At 34.0% G+C, this 24,116-nt stretch overlaps 1 protein-coding gene across 2 annotated transcripts in view; it reads right to left on the bottom strand.

Annotated features, from left to right (window-relative positions):
- Positions 1-24,116, bottom strand: part of LOC120277316 (probable polyribonucleotide nucleotidyltransferase 1, chloroplastic) — a 30,190-nt gene that overhangs the window by 5,341 nt on the left and 733 nt on the right. The window contains exons 2-18 of one of the 2 annotated variants that reach the window (XM_039284107.1): positions 23,888-23,956; positions 21,597-21,636; positions 21,460-21,502; positions 21,254-21,284; positions 20,277-20,360; positions 11,693-11,757; positions 11,333-11,489; positions 10,628-10,684; positions 10,146-10,259; positions 9,389-9,652; positions 9,091-9,165; positions 4,710-4,823; positions 4,259-4,351; positions 3,075-3,253; positions 2,754-2,937; positions 2,602-2,649; positions 2,406-2,478 (exon numbers count right to left, since the gene is read on the bottom strand). In XM_039284107.1, the coding sequence (XP_039140041.1) occupies positions 2,406-2,478; positions 2,602-2,649; positions 2,754-2,937; positions 3,075-3,253; positions 4,259-4,351; positions 4,710-4,823; positions 9,091-9,165; positions 9,389-9,652; positions 10,146-10,259; positions 10,628-10,684; positions 11,333-11,489; positions 11,693-11,757; positions 20,277-20,360; positions 21,254-21,284; positions 21,460-21,464 (1,543 nt within the window). In that variant the 5' untranslated portion in view covers positions 21,465-21,502; positions 21,597-21,636; positions 23,888-23,956. Of the gene's footprint in view, positions 1-2,405; positions 2,479-2,601; positions 2,650-2,753; positions 2,938-3,074; positions 3,254-4,258; positions 4,352-4,709; positions 4,824-9,090; positions 9,166-9,388; positions 9,653-10,145; positions 10,260-10,627; positions 10,685-11,332; positions 11,490-11,692; positions 11,758-20,276; positions 20,361-21,253; positions 21,285-21,459; positions 21,503-21,596; positions 21,704-23,887; positions 23,957-24,116 lie in introns of both variants that reach the window. The other variant, XM_039284105.1, reaches the window with a different exon arrangement.

Genomic DNA, 24,116 nt, shown 5'->3' on the forward strand with positions numbered 1-24,116 from the left:
ATTCAAATTAATAATTCAAAAACTGTGGCCTGGAACAGAGGGATATAGTTATCTTCTTTATTACTTCCAATTGAGGCAAAGATATCTTAGTCCTAAGTATGAGGATTGCTTGCACATTTTATGAATTCTATGCCCAAAAAAAGGAATAATGGAAGATTATGCTTAATTTACTAAAACATTAGGGCTTCTTTAACCTCCACATTTTGATGATAGAGATATAAGCTTGAAATAAATAAAGAAAAGTCAATTGCTCCTATTGGTAGATGAGATTCTAGCAATAGCGAATGTTTTCAGTAATTTAGGGGTGGATGAACCCAAACTATCCAGTAATTAGGTCTATTAGAGTTTCAGTTAATTTAATATGGATCTAAGCATACAAGCCTAGTGCTTTTAAGTTGAATTAAATTAGAATAATATACTTGGTTTAGATCTAACAAGGTCTTCCTATTGCACGAATGAAAGCATGAGACTGCTATAAAAAGTTCTAGGGGTTAAAGTTTCTCTATAAGTGGAAGATAGTAAAGATCTTAAAACCCATGTTAATTTCCTTCGAATGTTTGCTCCATTTCATCATGAAAAGATGTTCAAACTACCTCAAAGATGGCAAACATCCTTAGGCCTCCACTACCTACCAAAACCTTGTTGTCCAAAAACCTTGCTCATCACCTTTTCACACACTTAGCACACGTAGAGGCTACACACATATGTTTGTAATCCCATCCTGTTGCACATCCTGCTTGTGCCACAAAAGCAATAGAGCAATTTTTCATGTGACTTTGCTACAAATAATGTCCACAAACATCTACTATATGGTGTTTCTTCATCCTCACTGAGTGAGGGTAAGCATAGGCAAGCATCCCTTTGCCCATGAATATAAATGTATATATATTATTTAAATATTAATAATTATAATTCATATAGAAAGTGGTACTCTTTATTTATTTTTTCAAAATTCTACCCACAATTTTTAAAATAAATTAAATAAAAACAATAAAATTATTATATTAAATAAAATTGATGTTGGGTGACAATAATAAATAACAAGGCTAACCAAACATAGATCTTCAAATATTTATGTTTAAATTCTTATATTTAGATATATTTTTATTGAACTTATCAATACATAATTATCAATTTTTTTGGATATTAATACAAAAATAGTAATAATAAATATAAATATAAATAAAACCCTAAAAAAATACAATTGCTATCTCAAAATCTCTAAAAAAAAAATTATTGCAGTTTGTGAGTTTTCTCTCTTTGTTCAACTTCTTCTGAGCTTATATTTTATCTTTCATTATAGGGACTTATTATGTATTTTTTTCTATTTGTTTTATATCTAATTTAATTTGTTTAATTTTTGTATTATTATTTGTTGCCTAAAAATATTTCATGTTTGTTAAATAATTGTTGGATATTTGTCAAATATTTGATTAATTATTTGTTATGAAAATTATTGTGAACACTATTAGATATTTGTTGTGATTAATTGTATGAAAAATTAATTATTTATAAATTATTTGTTAAATAATTGTTGCATAAATGAATTTAGATTGTGAATTTGTGCCAAGTTTTTAATTGCATTATTTGTAAATTTAGTGTTTAATTATTAGTTAGTTGAGTTATTTGCTAATTATATAGATATGTTAGGTTTTTAACACCTAAACCATAATTTTTATAGTTGGATGTATATTTTATATTTTTGAAATATTGATTATTATCATCTCAAAGTTTGAATTAATAAAGTTATTTAATGTTCATAAATATTTTAAATTTGAATTCAGCACCTCTTAAATTTTGTTTCTAGCTCCGCCACTGAGGGTAAGAATGCAACTTGGCCATGTGATGGCTATGGGAAGATAAGACAGCCACCTGCAGCGACTATTCAACACCTCTGTTTCTTTCTTCCATAGATTGCCAACAATTCATTTCCCATCACTGTATTCAACCTCACTTCCACATGAACTAATTGGACCTTAAATTTAGGACAATGCTACTGCCCACTCTACCCCTAGAATGACTGCTTGCACAACTTCACTCAAAACTTCCTCCCTAATTGCTCACCTTCCTCACATCAACCGGAGTTGATTAATTTTTTGGGTTTAACTGGGCAAACAAAAGCCAACTTCTCTAACTTAGGCTAACCTGAGATCAGGACCCAATTTCCTAGCACATTCAAGACACAATACCTTAGGATCTATTGTTATTAAAACCAGTTCAATGAAACAAGGGTCATCCTTCCTCTTAAGAAAACAACGTTTCTAATTGATCTGGTCCTGCTAACATTTCCCTAATTCATGAACTTGAAAAAGACCGTTTTAATAACAACTAATTATGAACTTCAAGTGCACAAAGACCAACATCTCCAGCCCATCAATGTAAAATGAATAAATACTTTAACTTACGAAGAACATGCCTTCTTCCATCTCTTGCTTGTAAAAGAGCTTGCTGCATAACTGGCAGCGTAATTCCACCAATCTATCGAAATCACACACAAATGAATGGAAGAAAATTTTGAAAAATGTGCTTCAAGAAACTTCATTTTTAAAGAAAGAAAAGGCTGCATTAGGAAGACCTGCTTCAAAAAAAAAAAAACCCTACCTTGATGTCCATTTGGAAAGCAGTTATGCCATTCTCATCACCAGCGATCTGCAAAATTGAATTCAAGTACTTGAGGACTCACCTACGGATTATAAGAAGGAAAATAAGACTAAAAAATGTGCTTGCAATAAACAGAAGGGGACTCAGAAAACCTTAAGGTCCATGTCTCCAGAAGCATCTTCAGATCCACTAATATCAGAAAGAATAAGTGGAGTCCCATCTCCTCCAAATTCTTTCGTGTCTAAGACCATACCCATTGCTATGCCAGCAACAGAGCGCTTCACAGGGACTCCAGCATCTAAAAGTGCTAAGCAACCTCCACAAACAGATGCCATACTAGTAATTGTTGGAAATGCATTAGCTTGACACATAGAAATTTTTAAGGACAGAATCAAAAGTGAAGGAAAAAAAAAAACTATATCCTGCGCATATATTAGAAAAGATCACAGATTAACTGTGTAAAGATGAATCACCTGGATGAACCATTACTTTCAGTAATAGTACTCTCAACACGAATCGTGTAAGGAAAATCCCCATCAGATGGCAAAATAGGTTCAAGAGCTCTCTCAGCAAGCATTCCATGACCAATCTCCCTTCTACTGGGTGCCCCCATTCGTCCAACTTCTCCAACACATGAAGGTGGAAATGAGTACTGAAACAACCAGATAAAAGTCATGTATAATTCTGTCATACAAATAAATTGACAAAAGAATCCTTTAGGGAAGGCTAATTTGGCAATATAGGCTAGCTTTTCCATGGCTAAGGAGGTTTCAATATTCTTTAGGAGAACAAATAGCATTATTATCAACCAAATATATAACTCCGTGAATCATAGTTCTTGTGACCTACAAAGTTAGGAAGGCACCTATGATAGAGTTCTGAGCATCATAAAGCAACATAGGCATGGGTATTGACCACAAAACATACAACATATATACAACAGTACATTTGAGTGAAGAGTATGAGTTAGATTTGAAGCAGACCAAGGAACAAATCAAAGAAGAGAATTAGTAATTCATTAGTCGACCTAGACACTCAAAAGCAGTCTTGAAGAACACAAACTAGACGGTGACACATCTCTTTAAAAGAATATAAGGATTAATATTATAAAAATAAACATAAATTACTAAAAAAGATACAAGTTTAGCAGTATTACATGTTTGCTTCTGTAAGATCACTAATCTATGATCATGTTTGCACCATGACAACAGTCCCATTTCATTCAGAAAAGAAATGAACGAGAGTTAGATTGAGCATACATTGGAAGGATATGTCGACCAAAATATAATAGTTGTGAACTGCAAAATGTTTTTTAAAGACCATCAAGCAACACTTGAAGGCCAGTTCCTATTAATCTTCTGCTTCATTTACCAGTTTACTTGAATGAAGAATAAGAACTTGAAAATTAGTACTCCATATCTAACTGGCTAGATTTATCTCCTAACAAGAAAAAGTAATGAAAATACAATAAACATGTTTTTACAGAAACAGGAATTAGCTAGAAAATTTAATTACTTCGGAGGAGAAATTTAGAAGGTGTGAGTTCTGAATCTATGCATCATTCGGCATATGGAAAAAAAATAACTGAATTCGTCAACCAGGGTTGAAAGCCAAATTACTCAAATAATTAATCATCATAAAAGAGCACAGAACACACCTGCAGGTAAAATCTCTTCAATTCCTCAGTATCCACAAGATTGTCTATTCTTTGTGCCATTTGCTTATCTCCAAGAGTAACCACTGCAAGTGACTATTAGATGAAAAATAAGATGCAAAACATTAATATCGTATTAAATACACCATTCCTTTAAATATTGGATGACACTACTCAGAATTTAAAAATCACTGGTTTCTTCAGCCAAGGCGCTGGCATTTTCAAATCTGAATTGCTGCAAGATGGCCTTGTTAGAAGGAACCACAATGGGCTGAATGTTGATTTCATTGTCAGCTGATCTAAATATTTAAATTTGCCACATGATGCTTGTTATCTAGTTCTTTTAGATATTGGAATCACTTGTTTCTTTGTTTAGTCATATTTTTGAAAGGGAAATTGTCATAACCTGTAAAAAAAAGTTCTTTATCTACAAAAATCCCAAATTTCAAGACACCTGAGTTTCTCCACGTGTGAAAAGCGCACTTCCATGAGATCTTGGAAGTAATCCACACTGTGCATTGATTGGTCGAATCTCCAAAGGTGTCCGCCCATCACTTCGTTTTCCACCCTGCTCTAGACACAAATGCAATCGCATGCAATTATCAGAAAGGAAAAAGGCTAACCATTGACTAAATTGACAATGACCAGTCTGAATGTGCATAATTTAACAGTATGTACAATTCTAGTAGTTGAACATTTGAAATGCCAGCTCTAGGAGAGCAGCAACTTTCATGCCAATTTCTCTATGTTAGACTGTTACTTACAGGGATATTTCATTGCTCCAAATCATTTTCACCAAATTAAAATTCTAATAAAATTCTATATATAAAACATAATACTTTTTTTTTGCATATATGTCATTGCAAAATTTATAATACCAGAAGTATAACAAACATACCCTCTTACAAATATAAATAATGTTTAATATACAACCTCAAAGGTTTTGAAAGGGTATATATGCAATTACAAATTTAGCAGGGGTATATATGCAAAGAATTGGATATTAAACACCCAGACTGCATAAAACACTATCTCTATATAAGTGCGTCAATAAAAAAATATTTATGTTATATACATATATAATTATGCAATGGTATATATAGAAAATCATGGCTTAAGGGTGCATACATAATTCCATTTTTAACAGATATAACTATATGTAGAAAGAGAAAGAGTAAGGGTAAAATTAAAAAAATAATTTATCCAATAATTATCCAAAGGGATGTACCTATTGCCATGAGAAAAGGTGTTGGAAAAACTCTTGTCTATAGCTTACAAGGTACGGCAGTAGTCAAGGTTATGGCCATGCCCATCCATATGTTCTATCTCAGTCTCACTCACAATCTATTACTCAAATTATTCTTAGGCACAACCACAATGAGGCATTGGACGTTGACAAGAATTTTCTGCTAATGTCTTAGTCTAATATATTTGCAAATCAACACATATATTCTTTGCCTACTAGGGTATATAAACAAAGAGTTTGAACATTTTATGCTGAATCAATTTCAATATTTTTGTTTATATGAAGGTTAGCAATATTCCTGTTAGAAATATAGTCTCATATTGGTTGTGTAATAGAAGTCTAATGGGTTCATATATAGGTATAGGAATTTAGCCACTAAGTCTTGAGACTTTTTGGTGTAAGATCCCTAAGCCCATATAGAGCCACTAATACCAAAATATAAAATATAACATGATATCAGAGAAATATAGTGGAGCCCAATATATATATATATATATATATATTTTAAAATAAAAAAAAAGACCTCTGAGACACAAGTGATGTACAAGTCCATGTGAGTAGGATCTTTGAGACACAAGTAGTGGACAAGTCCATGTGTGTAGGACCTCTGAAACACAAAGTAGTGTACAAGTCCTAGTAAAAACAGACCTCTGGTGTACAAGTCTGAGCAACTTCAAACTGAAAAAAAAAGACCCAGTTGAACTTGAGGGAGGGTGTTAGAAATATAGTCCCACATCGATTGTGTGATAGAAGTGTAATGGGTTTATATATAGGTATAGGGGTTGAACCACTAAGTCTTGAGATTTTTTGGTGTAAGACCCCTAAGCCCATATAAAGCCCATATAGGGCCCACTGATACCAAAATATAAAATCTAACAATTCCCATTCCGCACAAATTCCCAATTCAGCTAATCTTTCTATTTCTTGGTTGATTGATTGAACAATACCAATCATATGACCCCCTTATACGCACCTTAGCCCAATTACTCTTCTTTTATCGATAATCTCATACCAGTTTATACTCCCAATGGTTTTGTTATACCCATTCAAGGGATTCGTACTATTAATTTACCTCACCTTACTATTAATCATAGTCTACATAGTCTACATGCTCCCAAATTCACTACTTGTTTATTATTTGTTATCAATTGGTTGATTTAGGTTATTATGTAACCTTTACTGCTGCTTCTCGCATTGTGCAACATCCGCCAACAGGCTTACGAGATCAAGACAGGCCATAGAGTTGCTAGCTTATATGACTTGGTCTTCACATCCCACGTTTGGGTGTTATTTCTAAAGCATCTTCATCTGCATCATTTTTAAATTTTTTTTATTTTTTGGTGTGTTAAACTCTCAATCGACATCGTTTATTTATGATATTCTGGGTTAAGACATGTTTCTAAGTTAAAGTTTATTATTTCTACAGAAAAATTAGAAGAAAAAAAACTCCCTCCGTTCTTTTTTAGTTGTCACGTTTTGGAGCTTTTCTATGTTCCTTTTTACTTGTCACATTAGAAACTTTGTGCAGCATTAAATAATTTTTTTCTAAATTTACCCTTTAATTTAATGTACTTGTACAATTTTCAATAAAACAAAATCAACTAAGCATTAAATTATATTCTCCACTAGTGGGGTTTTCAAATAGGGGTAATTTTGAAAAATAATGGATTTTTTTAAAAAATATACGTAATCAACTAATTTTAACCAACTTTTCTTAATTGGTGTGAATTAGTTAAATGTGACAACTAAGAAAGAATGGAGGGAGTACATTTTAGTGACATCTCAAATTGTCACAGATGTAAATTGTCCAAGCTATTTGTTTTTCCTTTTAATAAGTCATAGTATTTCCTCACTTTGCTTTTAATTTGGCCCATTCAAACATTTGGGTACCTACACCCATGCTTCCCCAGGAAGGTGCACTTTATTATGTGTTGTTTATTGACGGTCACACATGTTACACATGGACTGACTTAATGCATAAGCATTCTGACTTCTACAATACCTGGGTCGCTTTTGTTGTAATCGTACACATCCACTTTGGAAAATCAACTAAATATTTTTATTCTAATTATAGAAAAGATTATCCATCTGATCAATTCCCTCAATTTGTATCCTCCAAAGGAACAATTCATTAAAATAATTGTCTTTACACCCCTAAACAAAATGGAATTGCACAACACAAGCATCGTCATATTGAGCAGACTGCCATATCACAACCACATATATAACCAAGTTTTCTCATAACTTCTATCAATATTGTGCAGACTGCCATATCACAACCACATATATAACCAAGTTTTCTCATAACTTCTATCAATATTGTGCAGACTGCCATATCACAACCACATATATAACCAAGTTTCCTCATAACTTCTATCAATAGGTTAATCATTGGAGTTTTACAAACCTTCCCTTGAAAAGTTGCCTGATTCAAGATACATCAAAACATAGCATATAAGCAACTCCTAAATATGCCAAAATAAGTTTAGTTTAGGACAATGAGGACCACCTCAAGCTATGTCACATTACAGATTCTACATACTTGTGTGACAAATTACAGATTATACACTGCAGCTTATGCATAATTTCTAGGCCATGGTATTCTTATGGAGGACCACATAGGCTAGGCATCAACAGGGAATAGCAAAACAAACCTTAGAAATGATCAGTAGAAATACAGAAATAAATATTATCACTTGGCAGCTTCAGATGAATAACGAATTAAAGAATATCAAAAGGTCAACTTGGGAGGGCTTAGGCACCATTGCAAATATCATGTGCTTCTTTCTTCATCACATGTTGGAGCTTCTTTAGAGGAGAGGGACACAGCCTCCAAATCAAATTGCCTTGTAGAAGATGTTTAGTGAAATTAACTTACGAAATCAAGGAAATAAAGAAAGAAAGGATAGGGACGTCAGATAAATCACAGATGTGCAGACTCCATGGTCAAACACCCCACCTATTACTATAGTCACATTAATTGAAAAGCTGAATCCAAATTCTTCATCCTTCAACAATATAGTAAGACTCATAAAGAGTAGTAACTCAATAGTGTGAAAAGAACTATCTTCTTTCTTATTCCAGACCACCCATGAATACAAAATGATAATAGAAATGTTCTCCTTTCCATTCTAAACTCCTACAGGAATATCACTACAAACCTGCTTTTCCGATCTAAGGCATATCAAGAATTATTATTTGAATTTCATATGAACTAAATTGCATCATAGCTATGTGTATTTATTGTTTAAAACACCAAGTGTATTAGACAGTGAAATAAGAGCCAGATTGATGATTTTCTTAAATGATTTATTTAACATCTTATTAATATGAAAATTTATATATTTTTAGCATGCGTATCCTGATGATTCAGGATTATAAACAGATTGTTCAGTAGGAACAGAGAGCCTCGTATGACCGGCTTTCAGGTGGTCTAATCCCATCTAACACAATTGAAAATTGTAGACAGACAATGTGGTTTTAACTGATGCAAAACTTGAAAGAAAAAATATAAATTACCAACACTATAAATAAATAATAGTAATAAAAAAAGGATGCACAGGATAGAATCATAAAAGCAACACTATACCTCCACAATCCGCTTACGTAAAAATTTGGATGTAACTTCCTTGAAAACAAGCTTTACGTCCACTTCAGAGAATAACTACAAGACAGAATTTAAAGCATACTCAGTATAAAATTACACGGATAGATGGTTAATCTAGGTTTTACACCAATCACATCATTTTTTAAAGCCAGGAGATTCTCTGTAGTTACCAGCCATTCTATATATACATATATGAAAGAAAGCACACTCGTCCCTACTGAGGTATCAAGGATTAATCAAGCAAAGAAAAATGAAAATGACAAGAGCAAATGAATCTCACCAAGGGGGTGGACTTCCGAGAGACAGGCTTTATATGAACATCACCTTCATCAACTTCACCATCCACAACTACAACCTCATCCTCATCCTCATCCTCCAACAAATCCACCAAAACATCAGCTGTTCCTTGAACCTCACCTTTAGCAACATATCCAATTTCAGTAAGTACAGCTAAAACCTTATCTTCTAATGCAGAAAGAGCCTTTCTCCGTGGTATTTTTCTCCTTATCTGTAATGCCCTCACTAGTTCATCACCAGAAATATCCTGTGTTCAAAGAACATCCAGCATCATGAAAACAAAGAAATTCAACGCAATCTCAGATCAAGCAACAAACTTATGTAGTTACGTGATAAAAAAGATTTCATGTTGAGATAATCAAACAAGTTAATACGAGAAAATCTATCCTAACTCCTGAGCAACACAAAGAAGCTCTTTCAATCAAAAGGCTATCAAATTGAGATTATGTATTAAGTTTTCACTGGCTTAATCCAGAATGCTGATGCCTAACATGTAAACAATGTCTTAAAGCTACTGATGATTTCAAGTCAATTAAGATTTGGTGTTGCAGACTTATACCAAGTTTAAGCAGAAAAATGAAGCACTAAAGTTACAAAGATAATTAAACATGAGAAACCATGTTAGTAAAATGAAAGAAGTATACTGGAAGTGCATATTAAGGAGCAAAGTAGGCATATAAGGAACCCAAAGACTATTCTTAAACCATTGTAAATCATGAGAATAAAAAATATGTTCATACTTCAACATGCCTATAAAGCTCAGCAGGAGGTAATTTGATTGCTTCAGTCATTTTGGGTTTTCCACACATCCTCACCAATTGCTCCACTTCCTTGCAAATTCCCCGAACAGCAGCCTATTATTGCAAGAAGCCATGAGATATAAGAAGATAAATATCAGAAACTGCTGACTCTACAAAAAGAAATTTCAGCTTTTACAGAATGAAAAATCCAACCATCCTGGCTTTGGCAGCTCAGAAAATATTAAGTGCATTACGGAGTTGAGAAAATATAGTATGTGTATGTTATTTACAAAGGGTCAAGAAATATCTTAGAGCCATGAAAAGCTTTACGTATTCCAACAATAATAGGATGTGGAAAATTATGAAAATCCTTTATATCAATCACATGCATTTCAAATACATCATGCAACTTTTATGCAATAATATTGCATAGCCAATAGCAATAGATGCCCTACATCAAGCATGGAATAAAGAAAAGATACCTGCCCAACTTCTACAGCTTGAAGCAACCTTTCCTCCGTAAGAAAATTACAATAACCCTGTGAGTGGAAATCATAATATCATATATATTTAGACTTGCTAAAAAGTAGAAAAGCAGACATGCGGTGCTCAGCACAAAGAAAATTGTATCTTTCTTTGAATTTATTGGCAGATATTCTACATCAATTTTGGCATTTAAACTGAGAAGATGGTTCCCATGCAACAAAAGGAATAAATCAGGCAAAGCATGTTGGATACAAAGTATATTCCAATTAAAAAGGGATAGAGCTGGTTATGAATGTTTTCCATGTGATGTAAGACAAAGTCTTCCAAGTTCCTAATATGCATGTATTTTTATTAATAACAAAAAATACAGAGGTATAGATCAGTCAATTTCCCTTTTCATTTGGTTTTAGGAATATGTGGAGCTCTTTTTAATCATTTTCATGATCAAGACATCCAATAAAACACAAAATTGCATAAAACAGATATCCAGAAAAAGATCCAATTTAAACATTTTTAACTGTACTCATTGCCACTGATATCAAAGAAGCAGCCTCGTAATTATCAATGGATCCCACATATGCAGTTTTGATTAGTTATTGACAGTTATATATGTGACACCGTAGGCATAGTTGATAAGCAGCAGAGACAAATATCTGGATTGTGACACCTCAGGTCATAAGAAGGAAGTCTGAAAAACACACCTCTATCATCAAAATAGCACTGTCAGTTCCTGCAATTATCAAATCCAATTCTGACTCTTTCATTTCTTCGGTAGTTGGGTTAACAATAAAACGATCACCAACAATCCCAACTCTAACTCCTGCAATAATTTTCGTGTTTGGCACTTCTGACAAAGCCCTGGAAAAGATGATGAACTAACTTAAATGACCAGAAATCAATTTTGTGAAAACCTGAGACAGGAACAAAGCACCCAAAAAGCTTGCTATGAGGACAACAAATAGGATCAAGCAGGTTCACTAAAGTTCCCCGATGCTTTGCACAATATATATATATATATATATATAAAGCCATTTCAAGAGGATTACTTAGATTAGACTTACACTGCTATGCCTGCAGCTGTTACAGCCAAGCAATCAGGGGAATGTAGACCATCATAGCTGAAAACCTACAGAGAAAAAAATTTTAAGCATATGCAGTAGTGCTGCTCTTATTTTAAAAAAATAAAATAAAGTAAGGGCACTAGTTGGACGCATTCCTCAGTGAAGAAAGAAATAAGAGTTTAGCAGAAAAAGATAAATATGGATAGCCCTTTAATAACAAAGACAGACTTCCCTCATTATCTGACATCAATGCTATTTATCTATCTGAATGCTGAATGCATCAGGGGTGTTTTTTTCCTGAACCTGCAGTCGGCTGACCATAATTCATGTTGTTCACAGACAAGTTGAGTTCAGTCAGCTATTGCGATCCATATTCCATCATGTATCAGGTTAAAGTCGAGGCTTTAGACTGATTTTGGTCATGATAATAATGGGTGAGGCATGTACATGTAAGTCCATCCTATGCATCCTAACAAATGTGGTAGCCATAGGAATGATGAAGTGATTTACGTTTGATAGTCAAAGCTCACATGTCAAACTATAATACAGATAATGCTAAAAATTTTTCCTAAAAATTTTTTTTCATACTATATATAGAAATTTAGTAATTTGCTAAGAGCCTCCCCAAAAAAATAAAAATAAAAATAAAATAAAAAAATAAAAAAATCAACGACACCAATTGAATCAGTATATTCTTGCATGCCTCACACCAAGCCTAGCCTATCTCATGAAGTATCTTGGCCCAATTTTTAATAACAAAGTTATTGTTATGTTTCATCTGCCACCAGACATACATCTCCTATCAATTACATTCCTTGGTATCCTAGCCATTTATCAAAAGCTATCAATCAAGACCCTATAAAGCCCATGCACAGAACAATATACTGATGTATAAGCTTGAACACCCATGAAATCCACTGTGACAACTAATGAACTGTTGCGAGCCTTGGATCGGGATTAGTAATGAGATGATTTTGCTTGTTTTCTATGAGAACCTATGGTGAGGAGTGTGAGGGTGATGGAAGAGCTCACGAAAGAGCTGCCTATCTTAATTGAACAAACTTTCTGCTAGCCCTCTTCCATTAGGTTCAATCTTTAAATAACAAGACTAGGCTACTATTTTAAGTAGTACATAATTAAAGGGATTCTAATCGCTTTATTATAGGACTAAACTACAGGAAAAAAATAGGCTTACTTATAATTAGATTCTAGAATAATTCTTTAGCATAATTAATTGGAATCACCTTTATTTACTACCTTAATTTGTTTTCTTTTGATTGCAGCCTCGATTCTTGTCATCCTTGTCATGATCCCCCATTCATTTTGGAGCTTAATTTGACTTAATCTGCCTTCTCCCATAGAATTTGTCCCAAAAGGCATTTACTACCTTAATTTGTATTCTTTTGATTGCAGCCTCGATTCTCGTCATCCTAGTAATGATCCACCATTCATTTTTGAGCTTAATTTGACTTAATCTACCTTCTCCCAAAGTATTTGTCCCAAAAGGCATTTGTAGAGCATTCATCAATTGAGTTATCCGGTTATTTTACATGAAATAGCAATAGAACTTTTGACCCAAAAAGTCATTCATTCTTAACCAACCATGCAGTAGACCAAATTAATGAAGCACATGTAGCAAATATAATCCAATATGGTATATGTTGAGTTTCTAACAAAATAAGGAGTTTGCTGTATTGCTGAAATTCTAGGAAGGAAAAGAGAAGTTTTTTTCACTTGTATTATATCTCTAGAAGAAAGAACCACACACCCATGTTATAGGCATCTTACACTTGTAAAAAAAAATTTTACAGCTGTACAACAATAGACAATAAATCAAATCCCTGAAAATCAGTCAACAAGTTCTAGGAAGTTAGTGATCAATGATTTTCTACAATCCTCCTCAAGTGGCTGGAAGATGTCATCCATGGCCAGCTTGCTTACCAATTTATCAAACTGCCTCTAAGGTAAGCCTTTAATAAATACATCTGCAACTTGGTCAAATGTAGAAATGTGAGTCTGTCAACTTCAACTTGATGAAGTGTCTGTCAACTTCAACATACTTAGTCCTGTCATATAGTATTGGATCATTTGCAATAGCAATAGCAGCTTTGTTATCACAAAAGATTTTCATACGTAAAGGGGTTGACAACCTTCAATTCCTCAAGTAATTGTTTGATCCACAAAGCTTCACAAATGCTATATGCCACTGCTCTAAACTCGACTTCAACACTACTTCTAGCGACCACACTTTGCCTTTTTACTCTGCCAAGTCACAAGATTCCAACCAACAAAAAAACAATATCCCGAAGTGGATCTTCTATCTGTTACACTTCATGCCCAATCAACATCAGTGAACACATCAACTTCCACATGACCGTTATTTTGGTATAGAATTCCTTTTCCTGAAGTCCCTCTAAGGTATTTTAAGATTCAATTAACAACATGTTGTATATAAAAACTGCATAACTATTATCATGCATTTTCCTAGCTTTTGTAATGAATTCTTCTCCCTTTGTGTACAAACTAATTCTTTTAGTTACTTTGCATGTAGGAAGCAGGAGCTGACCCAAAACTTTGATGAATTAAGGATGTCCCAAAGGCAAAGAGGATTGGGACCATCTTTTCCATAATACACAACCCACATGTGGCCTAGGACCCAATTCCTGACAATGGGTATAAAGGGCATCAAAAAAAGGAATTTTCAGAGAGAGGAGGCAGGCAGAAGGGACTGGCTGCTGGAGAAAGAGGAGAGAGTTCTAAAGGCTCTGAAAGGAGGCTGAAAAGGGAAAAAAATAGCTGAAAATCCGGAGATCAAGCTTTTGTGGGCAAAATAGGAGGTTTTCCAAGTCCTGTTGTGTTGTGTTTTTACATGACTTTTACTTTTCCTGTTTTCTTTTGTAATGAAGACATGAAAGTATATAACTTCTCTCTAGGTTTGGGATTAGCCCAAAGTAGTGATGATTGATGTGCTTATTTCTTTTGTAAGGATCTTTTATGAATTAATGGTAGATTATTTTGAGTTGGCTTTTGATTTGTGTTCGCATAGCTTATGAGTGTGAAAACCTTGCTTGCTTTATCTTAGGGATCAAGATTAGCTGAAAGGTTATTCTAGGTCCCGGAAACTCTTAAGTCAACCCTGAGATTACTGAAAAGTAATTTCAGGGTTCATTGTTTAATCATTGATCTTAATAGGGTTTTGAAAGAGTTCATCTACCACGAAAGTAGGAGATGGCTTAATCAAAATCAGCTTGTATCTTGAAAGATAGTGACAAGTAATTAAGGATTATTACCCTTCATTTGATCTACCCAAATCAAATAGAGATCCAAGCACATCTTTCATTACTTTTTGTGGTGAGTTCCCAAACCTAGGTTTACCTTGCTTGCTTTATCTTAGGGATCAAGATTAGCTGAAAGGTTATTCTAGGTCCCGGAAACTCTTAAGTCAACCCTGAGATTCTTGAAAAGTAATTTCAGGGTTCATTGTTTAATCATTGATCTTAATAGGGTTTTGAAAGAGTTCATCTACCACGAAAGTAGGAGATGGCTTAATCAAAATCAGCTTGTATCTTGAAAGATAGTGACAAGTAATTAAGGATTATTACCCTTCATTTGATCTACCCAAATCAAATAGAGATCCAAGCACATCTTTCATTACTTTTTGTGGTGAGTTCCCAAACCTAGGTTTACCTAAATCTGATTTTCAGTCCACAGCCCTGCATTTCTGCATTTCTGCATTCCCCATTTGAGTAATTTCTCTTGCTTGTTTATTTTAGTCTTTCATCTATATCTCAGTCCACAGCCCTGCATTTCTGCATTTCTGCATTCCCCATTTGAGTAATTTCTCTTGCTTGTTGTTTTTAGTCTTTCATCTATATATCTTTTAATTGCCTAGATAGCCTATTATTGCAATAGATTAGTAATCACCTTGGTTTTCGTGGGATCGATAACTTATTTACTACTTGGAAAAATCGTACACTTGCAGTTGTACAATACAGCATCAAAGTGTCTTTTGTTAGGAGAAAACATGAATTGACTCGCCATGCTTACCGCAAATACAATATCCGGTCTTGTGTGTGAGATATATAAGTCACCCAACTAAGCGTTGATATTTTTTCTTGTCAGTTGCTTCTTCTGAGCTTGTAGGTTGGAGTTTTAAATTGGGCTCCATAGGTGTTTCAGCTGCTTTGCAACCAAGTAAACCAGTTTCCTCTAATAAATCAAGTATGTGTTTTCTTTGAGAGACAAAGATTCCTTTCTTGGATCTGGCAAACTCCATTCCAAGAAAGTATCTTAGAGGACCCAAGTCTTTATCTCAAATTCACTCGCCAAGGCCTTCTTTAATCTTCCAAGTTCAAAGAAATCATCTCCATTGAGGATGATATCATCCGCATATACTATCAAGACAACAATTTTCCCCTCTTCTGAGTGTTTATAGAACATTATGTGATCAGCTTGACTTTGAACATATCCTTGAATTTTTACAACTTTTCTAAATCTATCAAACCACGCCTGAGGGATTGTTTAAAGCCATATAATGACTTCTTTAATCTGCAGAATTTCTTTTCTCCAAATTCTTCTTCAAAGCCTGGTGGTAAGTCCATGAACACCTCTTCTTCAAGATCACCATCTAAAAAAATATTCTTTATATCTAATTGATGCAAGGGCCAATTTAAGTTTACTGCAAGAGAAAATAATACACTAACATAATTAATTTTTGCAACAGGTGCAAAGGTTTTTTGGTGGTCAATTCCATAAGTTTGTTTGAGGCCTTTAGCAACTAATCTAGCATTGCATCTCAATGCTCCATCAGCCTTGCATTTGATTGTGAAAACCCATTTGCACCCGATTGTCTTCTTTTCTTTAGGTGCATCAACAACTTTAGCAACTAATCTAGCATTGTATCTCAATGCTCCATCAGCCTTGCATTTGATTGTGAAAACCCATTTGCACCTGATTGTCTTCTTTTCTTTAGGTGCATCAACAACTTCCCATGTTTTCTGTTTTTGAAGTGCTCTAATTTCTTCATACACTACTGACTTCCATTCTGTGTGTCCTAGTGCTTCATGTATAGTCCTTGGCATAAACAAGTGAGAAACATTTGTTGTGAAGCTTTTATATTTTTAGAGTCATTGGTAGGAAAGATGTTTTGCTATAGGATAGTTGGTACAAGTCCTAACTCCTTTACGAATACCAATAGAAATATCAAGATCTGAAGGAGTTGGAGAAATGGAATTTATAGATGCAAAATTTGTAGAAAGACTACCTAGATTTGTTGAAGTAGGGGCTGTTGATTGGTCATGCTCGAGATTAGCTGGAAGATCCCTAGTATTTGGAGCCAATTTGCGTCTAGTATAAACACGAAGTTCAACGGACATAGGTGGTAAAGTTTCTCCCCCTATTTGTGATTCAGTTCTACTTGGCATAAAAAGATCATCGGAATTTTCCCAATTTTCGATTGGTAAAGTACTCATTTCTTGATTTATTTCAGGAAAAAATACAGTGATTTTGGTTGAACAAGATGCCAAAACTGATCTTCATTCAAACTCTCTCCCTTAAAAGTAGTTTTTTTTTATAAAAAAGGAATGTTTTCAAGAAATTGAGCATCCATACTAACATGGAGTTTTTTGGTGACTGGGTTAAAACAATTATAACCCTTTTTTATTTGGAGAGTATCCTATGAAAATACATTTTTCAGCTCGAGGATCAAGTTTGAATCGAAAAATGAGGCGGAATATGGACAAAAACTATGCAACCAAAAATGTTTAAAGGAAGATCAGTGAAAACATGAGTGTTGGGAAAAGATCTTTTGAGAGTTTGTAAAGGAGTTTCATAGTTTAGGACTCTAGTAGGCACTCTATTAATCAAATAGCGACTTGTTAAAACAGCTTCTCCCCAAAGTTATATGTGAAACATAAGAGCCCAAGCTACTTCAAGTAAATGTTTGTTTTTGCATTCTGCAATCCCGTTTTGTTGGGGTGCATCTATACAGATTGCTTGATGTAGAATTACCTTTTTCAAGTAAAAAACCTCCTAGACATCCATTAAAAAATTTTGCTCCATTGTCACTTCGAAGAATACTTACTTTGGTGTGACATTGATTTTCAACCCTAGAATAGAAATCTTTGAACAGCTTTACTACTTCACTTTTTGAGTCTTAGAAAGATCCAACATAAGAGTATGATCATCAATGAATGTGACAAACCATGTTTTCCCAGTTCAAGTAGCAATCTTGGATTGACCCCAAACATCACTATGAATCAAATTAAAAGGTTTAGAAGGACAATATGGTTTGGTTTTATAAGGATTACGATGGCTTTTGGCTAAAAGACAGGTTTGACAAACTAGAGTATTACAATCCAATTTTTCAAATAGATTTGGAAAACATACTTTAAATACGGAAAACAAGGATGTCCTAGTCTATTATGCCATAGTATTATTTGATCATGCATAAGGCTTAAACAAACACTACCAATAAAACCATGAGCTTGTTTACTCTCAGTTTTGTTGTCTTCAAAATAGTAAAGATCTTCTATCACTCTAGCATTGCCAATCATCATCCCCGTGTTCAAATCCTAGAATGTGCAACAATAGGTATCAAAGATGACAAGACAATTAGAATCTTTGGATAGGCGTCTCACTGATAGAAGATTGCAGGATAGTTTTGGGACATGCAAGACAAATTTCAAAGTAAGATTATCTGATTAGCGAATTGAACCTTTACTAGCAATGGGGGATAAGCTTCCATCTGCAAGACGCACTTTGTGATTTCCAAAAAGAGGTTCATATGAGATAAACAAATGGGATAGACTAGTCATGTGGTGAAAGGCACCTGAATCTATTATCCATGATAAAGATAATGAAGGAAAAAAAGGCACACAAAGTTCTACCTGTTTGAACCAAAGATGCTATAGGAGTGCTAGGAGCTGGCAGAGTGGTTTTCAATAGTTGCAATAGCTATTCAATTTGTCCTTGGCTCAAAGAAAGGGCTTCAACATTGTGTGCTTTGACAGGAGCAGTCATATTACTTGATTTGTTGTTCTTCCATTCAACAAGTTTCCAATCAGCAAGTTTTCCATGCAACTTCCAGCATGTTTCCCGAGAATGTCGTGGTTTATTGCAAACATCACACCAACGCCAGCCTTGGCATGAGCAGGACGATAGGCAATAGCAGCAGTTCCTATCAATACAGAATTTACCATTTCCCCCACATTGGTTTTTTTTTCCAAACATGATATTTCTCCTACTTTCGTCACGACGTCCTTCTAGAAAACACTTCATCGAGGGAGGGGAGAGGTTGACAACCTATAATCCTTCCTTGTACTTCATCAAACTCAACATTAAGCCTAGCCAAAATTTTGAAAACATGTGAGTTTTCTTCGGTCTTTTCAAAGTAATTGCAGTCATCCGTATTCTTCCACTCATAGTCATCATTAAATATGTCAAGATCCTGCCACAAGCCCTTGAGAATGTTGAAATATTTAGTGCTAGAATGCTCACCTTAATAAACTTCCCCCAACTTGAGTTGTAGTTCATATATTTGAGATTGATTACCAAGATCTGAATACATCACTCCTTGGCTCAGGAATATCACCTGTTAAAAAACCAATCTTTCCTCTTGTTCTAATATACATTCTGACTGATTGTGACCATCTAAGGAAATTGTTTCCATTGAGGCGGATAGTAGTTATTTGGACAGAATGATGAGATTCTGATGAGATTCAGTTGGCAGCTTAGAGGAGTTAGTGTTGACAGAAAACACAGAAGTTGATTTTGAGATTTCTGACATGATAATTGGGTCAAAGAATGATAGAAATAAAAGATAGTAGAAGACCGTAGGAGGAAGTAAGAAAAAATAGGCTAATTAAGATATCTCTGATACCAGGTTGAGTTTCTAACTAAAGAAGAAAGAGTTTGTTGTATTGCTGAAATTCTGGAAAAAAGAAGAGAAGTTTTCACTTGTATTATATCTCTAGAAGAAAGAACCACACACTCTTTTATAGGCATCTTACACTTGTAAAAAAATAAATTTACAGCTATACAGCAATAGACAATAAATCAAATCCCTGAAAATCAGTCAGCAAGTTCTAGGAAGTTAGTGATCAATGATTCTCTACAGTATATAACTTTTAAATTTAAGTTGTCCTTGCAAATAATCCTTTAGGATTGTTTTGTGTATGTTTGCCAATCAAATTAATCTAGGAAATATTATTGAACCCACATGAATGAGCAAATCCACACTATTCAAAGAATCTAAGCTCCTTTTTATAGGCTTCTCATCTGAAGAAAGTGACTGGCGATCAAATCAAAACTCTGCATTCTTCTTGTTTCTAAGTGATTTTACACCTGTACGTAAATGTAAAACAATTCCATGATAGTGTGTTCCGCAAACTGCTTTAAAAAGTTCAGGTTGAACCAAAACTCTCTTTAATAAGCTTGAGGGAGGTACATAAATACAGGTAACGAGGAGAATAAACAAAAGCATAACTAAAAATATTCACATGTGCAAATTAGAAATAAATTACAAAAAGAAAGCATATCAAATCAAGTATAGGTAATTCACAAAATGGAATAATATAAAGAATACCCATGATAATAGTTGTGTTTCATAGTAGAAACCCTTTGGCATGGTTGGACGCAACGGTCTATCTATCAATCTGCATATGAGCACCTGCATGAAATGATGATACAAATTTGTCATTAATATTCAATACTCCATGAGGCCTAGTAACAGATTTGGTTAGTAAATTATCCATCAACTGATTCAAATTTGTCATAAATCAAGACAATGCCCTATAACCTATTCCATTAAAAGAAGTTTAGGTATACTAAAATCATTAATGATACAATATAACTGCATGTTTCCTCCATCTGTTACACAAGAAAATTATAAGGCATGCTGCACAAGCCTAATTCGAAATTCACAGAAGATAGTACAAAAGTAATATTATCTGAATCAAAATGCAATAGAAATTCAAGGAAAAGATAAACCCTCAGGTTGATTTTATTTCAGGATTAATACAGTCACTCATGTGCGGTGAAAAAGCAAAATCTTTCATTGTTACTTTCAATATAAAACAGAAAGTGTGTTAATCATGGAATGATGACAATAAGGAAACTGAAAGAAGGACCATGTGCTGTCCATTTGCTGATAAACCTAGAGAACTGTTCAAATACAGTAACAAAAAGGTGAATTCCGTCACACCAACCGCTTTTGAAGCAATGAACAAATATATGCAATAAGCATGATTAGTCTTAAAAAATTTGTTTATACAGAGTGCCACTGTCATGATACAGTTGTCAAATGTGATCTCTACTTTCAAAGGCACACTCCTATCTCAAAATTCATAAACTAGAGCCACCAATTTGATAGAAATTAGTCATTTTATCACATAGCATTTCAACATGCATGAAACTGTCTCTTAAACCTGGTTTGGAATTTCTACATTCTATTATTTTTCCTTTTTTTCTTTTTTTTTTTGGTGAAATGTTATCTACATTCTCAATATATGGCTGCTCGTATGGTAACATAAAAGGAGATGATAAGAAAGCAAATAGCCATACACAGTCAAATTCCCAGAGTGGCTCCTGCTCCCTTTCACCAATAACAATGAAGAAGAATTAGGCAAACACTCGCAGAGTATGTAAAAATCATTCGAATGAAGAAAAGATACATGTCAAAATCATCAAAGGGAATCACACATTAGGAATCAACATAAGAAAATATCAAATCATGCTTTTCTATCTATTACAAAGGTGATTACTCAAACCTCATGATCCTTTGCTCTCCCTTCCCGTTTGAAAAACCCTCCACTAAACCACAGTGAAAATTAACCAATATTAGAATGAATTATAATTTAGACTATGATAAATTAAGATAACTATAGATAGCTATTGTAATTGATACCTTGTGCGGCCTGCAGCTGAAAGACGCTCTTGATAATTTACTGAGAGAGGGAAAAAATCAGAAGGCTCACTTGGAACATCAGCCAAACAAACTGAAGAATACACAATCTAAACAAACCGAAGGAAAAAGAAACGAGATAAATGTTAATAGAGACAAAATGTATTCCTCCGCTAGTTGACCATAACAGACCAACTGGCTTTCTTATGTCACAGGAAATAAAAAATGCAACAACATTAACAAGGAAATCAGATACTAATCTTAAATAATAAGGCTTTAAATTGTTGATGGCAGATAATTGCGTACAAGAAATAACTATTTGCTTTCAATAAAATTCCACTCTCAACAAATTTGGAGGATTTCACTTATAGTGAAAAAGTATTTAAAAAAGCCAAAAGTTTCAGATCTTCTGAACTTCTTTTGCATCTTTGCACAAACAAGCTTCATGAACAACAAAAAATCTAATCAGCAGAAACTGAAAAGATATAGTTACAGTTCATAATTTCATATATATGATACACAAAGCTCACCAACATAATCTCACATGCATGAGTCAAACTTCCGCATATTGTGTCACTAACATGTTGGTCATATTAGAAGATTGCATGTGTCATTGATCTCTTGGAAAACCTTTCGAACGAGGCCCAGCATTTGAAATCAAAGGTTGGAAATTACTAAAGTAATTAAACTTTAAGTACACCAAATATCCAGTAAGAAATGTAAGGAGAGTATACATACAGTTATTTAGCACGCTAAAAACTAGTATACTGTTAGAATTATGTTATAAAAAAATAACTTATTATAAACAAATTTTAACAAATATTTAAAATATAAAATATATTCTCGTGAAGGTTGGTCACGGACAATCATAAATGTGAATCATTAACAAATTATACAGGCACCTTTTTTCCAATATCCAAAACCAAGATATCAGTAAAAGCTCACAATAATCTGGAAAAGTTAAACCACTAAATTTATGGGCATGGTAGTGAGCCTCACCAAATAAACCACATGTTTCAGGAAACTGACGGTGCAGAAGGCAGATATTAATAATCAGTTTGCGAAATGCACATTTTCTAGCAAAATTTGAACAGAGGCCTGCGATTTATTGGGCATGAAAGGAAACTATAACTTGAAAGTCGATGACTCAAAAAATAAAATAAAATTCCCCATCTACCGTCAGTGCATGGTAGGAAATAGGAAATGGCCAAGGAGTATAGGATGGTGAAGTAATAAATTGCAAAGTAGAGGTTCCACAAATCTAAACATAATATAGTTAACAACAGACGGATGTTCACAGCATAACAACACAAACTTTTGAACGACCCAAGGAGAAAGATAAATCACAAATGTGTCCAGAAAGATGATTGTCACAATACACCCAGCTTCAGCAGACAATGCTTGTTATGCTCAACTATGGACAGGAAGAATCAAATAGATATACCTAAAAGAGAAGTTGCAATTAAACCTTCATTTTTGTAATTGGCCAGGAAGAAATATAATAGCAAACATCTCAATATAATATTTGCATTAGTTGATGAGAAGAAAAAAGTGTGCTTTGGTTTGGTGACTTAAAATGAACATGCTCAAAACAAGCATCAGAACCACAGGAAAAAAAACAGCCCACTACGCAAAAGGGGAGCAAAAAACCAAATAATATGTAAATAAATAATGCAGAATGAAAACCATCCACATGACATGTGCAATATCTTATTATGATACTGAGCAGGTTCTCCTCAGATACCCCAAGCAAAGATTGACACTATTTCAATTAACACAGCTGCACCTACACAAATGGGCATTTCTTGCCTAGTTTAGCTGACCTTATGATTAAGTGTTCAGGTTTTGGCAGTAAGCTTAAAGGCTTTATGTGATACATCCCATCATCTTCAACTATCCACAACATCATGTATAAGGATTATAGACCATAAGCATTCAATGTTGCACTTATAACCACATGCACAACCAACTTATTATCATGTTTTCTTAAACTTTGATTTACAAGGCTGAAGAATAGAACTCATTATTGAAAATTATGAAAAGTAACCCACATGTGATCTCTATGTTGCCAACATTGAGGACCAAGAATAAAGCCTCAAAAACCGGAATAAGTATCATGATTCCACAAAAACTGTTAAAAAATTTTATATTCGAGCTAGTAGCCACACAACAAATTCAGTGCAGTGTTTAGATTGGAGAACCAAAACAATCGTATAAAATGCAGTGCATTCATTTTTCAATTTCACTTCAGAAAGAATCAATTTATATAAAGTGAAGAAGGGTTCTCAGCTTACAGTTTCACCATCAGTTACTGTGACAGAAGCACTAGCTTGCCTCCCAATATGACCAGTCTCCACCAAAATCTGCAAGAGAACATATCTCATAGCACATTTCTCTCAATTATTCAATCAATAACATTGAAAATGAAAAAGGTTAGGTCAGCACGGGAAGTAAAGTAAACCACCAAAAAAACAAAACAAGAAATTACGAAAATCATCAGAAACCAACAAATGCCATTACAGG

Source organism: Dioscorea cayenensis, chromosome 15 (genome assembly GCF_009730915.1).
Source record: "Dioscorea cayenensis subsp. rotundata cultivar TDr96_F1 chromosome 15, TDr96_F1_v2_PseudoChromosome.rev07_lg8_w22 25.fasta, whole genome shotgun sequence".
Classification (NCBI taxonomy): Eukaryota; Viridiplantae; Streptophyta; class Magnoliopsida; order Dioscoreales; family Dioscoreaceae; genus Dioscorea; species Dioscorea cayenensis.